The following is a 2,587-nucleotide window of genomic DNA, read 5'->3' as shown; positions in this document are numbered from 1 at the left end:
TCATCAAACCACCGATGTAGGAGTACGTATGAACACACCAAAGATTAGGGATTATGGCAGGTTGTACCCATGTGCTGCCCGAATAATTGTAACGACCTTCGCGCCCACCCGATCGATAATGCATGCATGCAAAAAATTGTGCCCCATGCATCAACAAGCAGTGCAGGGCACCACTATAAAACCGCGACATCTCCCGTGCTTCTTCTCACCACACACCGCACAAGGCACACCACTTTGTAAGCTCATTTGATTCCAGGAAGCCCTCTAGTCCAGGACATCCATCATGGCACGGCACTTTCTGGCTGTGCTCGCCGTCGCCCTGGCGCTCTCGCAGGCCGCCTCGGCCAAGTCCTGGCTAGACAAGAGGTTCAACACGGACGGCACCGTCCGCACGGGATACGACGCTTCCGGCCAAGAGGTGGTGATGCTCAATCTCAACCAGCAATCCGGCGCCGCCGGCTTCAACTCCAAGGAGCAGTTCCTCTACGGTGAGTTCAGCATCCAGATGAAGCTCATCCCAGGAAACTCCGCTGGCACCGTCTCCTGCTTCTACGTAAGTCGATCAGCTCTTATTTCTCCGGTCCGGACTCGCAGCCTGATCTTCATGCAGCTGACTCGGCGTCGCTGTTGCGCAGCTTTCTTCCGGTGACGACAACTGGCGCGACGAGATCGACATGGAGTTCATGGGCAACTCGAGCGGCCACCCAGTGGTGCTCAACACCAACGTGTGGGCCAACGGCGACGGCAAGAAGGAGCACCAGTTCGACCTCTGGTTCGACCCGGCCGCCGCCTACCACACCTACACCATCATCTGGAACCCGGAGAACATCCTCTTCAAGGTGGACAACCTCTTCATCCGCTCCTTCAAGCGCTTCGGCGGCCTTGCCTACCCTAGCTCCAAGCCCATGAGGCTCCACGCCACGCTGTGGGACGGCAGCTACTGGGCGACCGAGAAGGGCAGGATCCCGATCAACTGGTCCAACGCGCCCTTCATCGTCTCCTACCGTAACTTCTACGCCAACGCCTGCGTCAGCGGCGGCGCGTGCCATGCCGGCAGCGGCAGGTGGATGAACAAGCAGCTCGACGGCGCCGAGTGGGGCACCGTCAAGTGGGCGGACCGCAGTTACATGCGCTACAACTACTGCGACGATGGGTACAGGTTCCCGCAGGGGCTCCCCGCCGAGTGCAGCCGCTACTGATCCCTGATCTGACTGATCAAGACGGCCGGGCATTCATCCATTGTTTGATATCTTGTTCTTCTTTGTGAATTTGTGATTAAAAAGCAGCCCTGCAGCAAATGTGTGGGCGATTGTTTGTACACCTAGTTTTTTTTTCCTGAAGAAAGATGCATGTAATTTTTATCGTGCCTTTGGTTGCAGCAATATATAGTTTTCATTTTATGAGTTATGAGCATGATTTTTTATTATTATGGTGTCACTGAGCAAAAAACTATGTTTTAAATAGCGGGCCATGCCATTTAGCGGCGGCTGGTCAGAAGCTATGAAAATTTGTAGCAAAGCTAAGCCCCATTTATAATTTTTTCTTAAATCATGAAAAATTGAAAACAAAAGTATACAATCAGGCATCATATATGATATATCGCATATAATTGACATATACACATGTTCTAACATCAAAACCCGAGCACCAATAAGGTCTCCTAATTTAATAACCAAGCCTTGATCAATGCATTATATATATCAGAAACAAAAACAAAGAATAAGGCAGAAGGATAAAAAAAGAGGGGAAGCAGAACCAAGTCAAGATGATATGGGCCGCCCCTTCTTCTTGCGCCAAAGATCTCGATAGAATCTTGTGGCCGGATAGAGCAATGGAATCACCGGGTCATATGATAAGAGGGCTCTTCTTTTTAATCTTAGCATCTCTTTCAAGGAGGCAGCGGGGATTCGACTTCCCCTGGGGGTAGGGAGTATTATGAAAGGAGGTTAATCATAGATTAGTAAAAACCCTAGAATAAATTCTTCCTGGGTCGATGTACGGATAGAGGAATACATAAAGTTGAACATTATAAAATGAGAAATTGAAAGATTTCGTTGAAATTGTTCGTTTGGAAATTCCCCGAAAAGCTAATTATAGGTTCTTCTCTCCATCGGAACAATAGGGCTGCAAGGCGCGGAAAGCCATGTTCCTTCTCAGCTCACGCCCCAGCTAATATCCCCCCCCCCCTTCGTCGAGCCTTTCCTTAATTAACTTTGAGTGTGGGTTCCGGTTTTGAGTAAATGGATTGATTGCATTGTTGTTAAGAGTGGGCTGGCCTGCCGAAACAAAGGAACTTTGGTGTGAGAACCACCCGAGGAGGTCGAGGGATTAGCTTATATAGGTAGACGCGGCGGGGGCGCGGTTCTTTTCCTCTGTGTTCATGACAAGCTAGTAGGCACTCTTGTGTGGGTTGGCTCATCCCCCTGGAAAACGGCCTATTCTATTCGTTCCGAACCAAATTTGTGCTGGGTTTAAGTAACATAGTACACGATGGAGCTCGGAACTCGGGCAGAAATGTGTGTCCCGGCTCCAACGCTATTCTAGAAATGCAAAAAATAGAAAGATGGACTAGCTCGAGAACTTGGCT

The 2,587-nt window shown here is 49.8% G+C and overlaps 1 protein-coding gene across 1 annotated transcript; it reads left to right on the top strand.

Annotated features, from left to right (window-relative positions):
• Positions 1-204: 204 nt before the first annotated feature.
• LOC109757339 (xyloglucan endotransglycosylase/hydrolase protein 8-like) lies at positions 205-1,407 on the top strand. The gene is made up of 2 exons (XM_020316162.3): positions 205-553; positions 636-1,407. The coding sequence occupies exons 1-2, from the start codon at positions 284-286 to the stop codon at positions 1,197-1,199; spliced, it is 834 nt and encodes a 277-aa protein (XP_020171751.1). The 5' UTR covers positions 205-283; the 3' UTR covers positions 1,200-1,407.
• Positions 1,408-2,587: the final 1,180 nt, after the last annotated feature.

The sequence above is a fragment of the Aegilops tauschii genome, chromosome 3 (genome assembly GCF_002575655.3).
Source record: "Aegilops tauschii subsp. strangulata cultivar AL8/78 chromosome 3, Aet v6.0, whole genome shotgun sequence".
Classification (NCBI taxonomy): Eukaryota; Viridiplantae; Streptophyta; class Magnoliopsida; order Poales; family Poaceae; genus Aegilops; species Aegilops tauschii.
The sequence above is the reverse complement of the archived record's forward strand: the minus strand, read 5'-3'. Positions and strand labels throughout refer to the sequence as shown.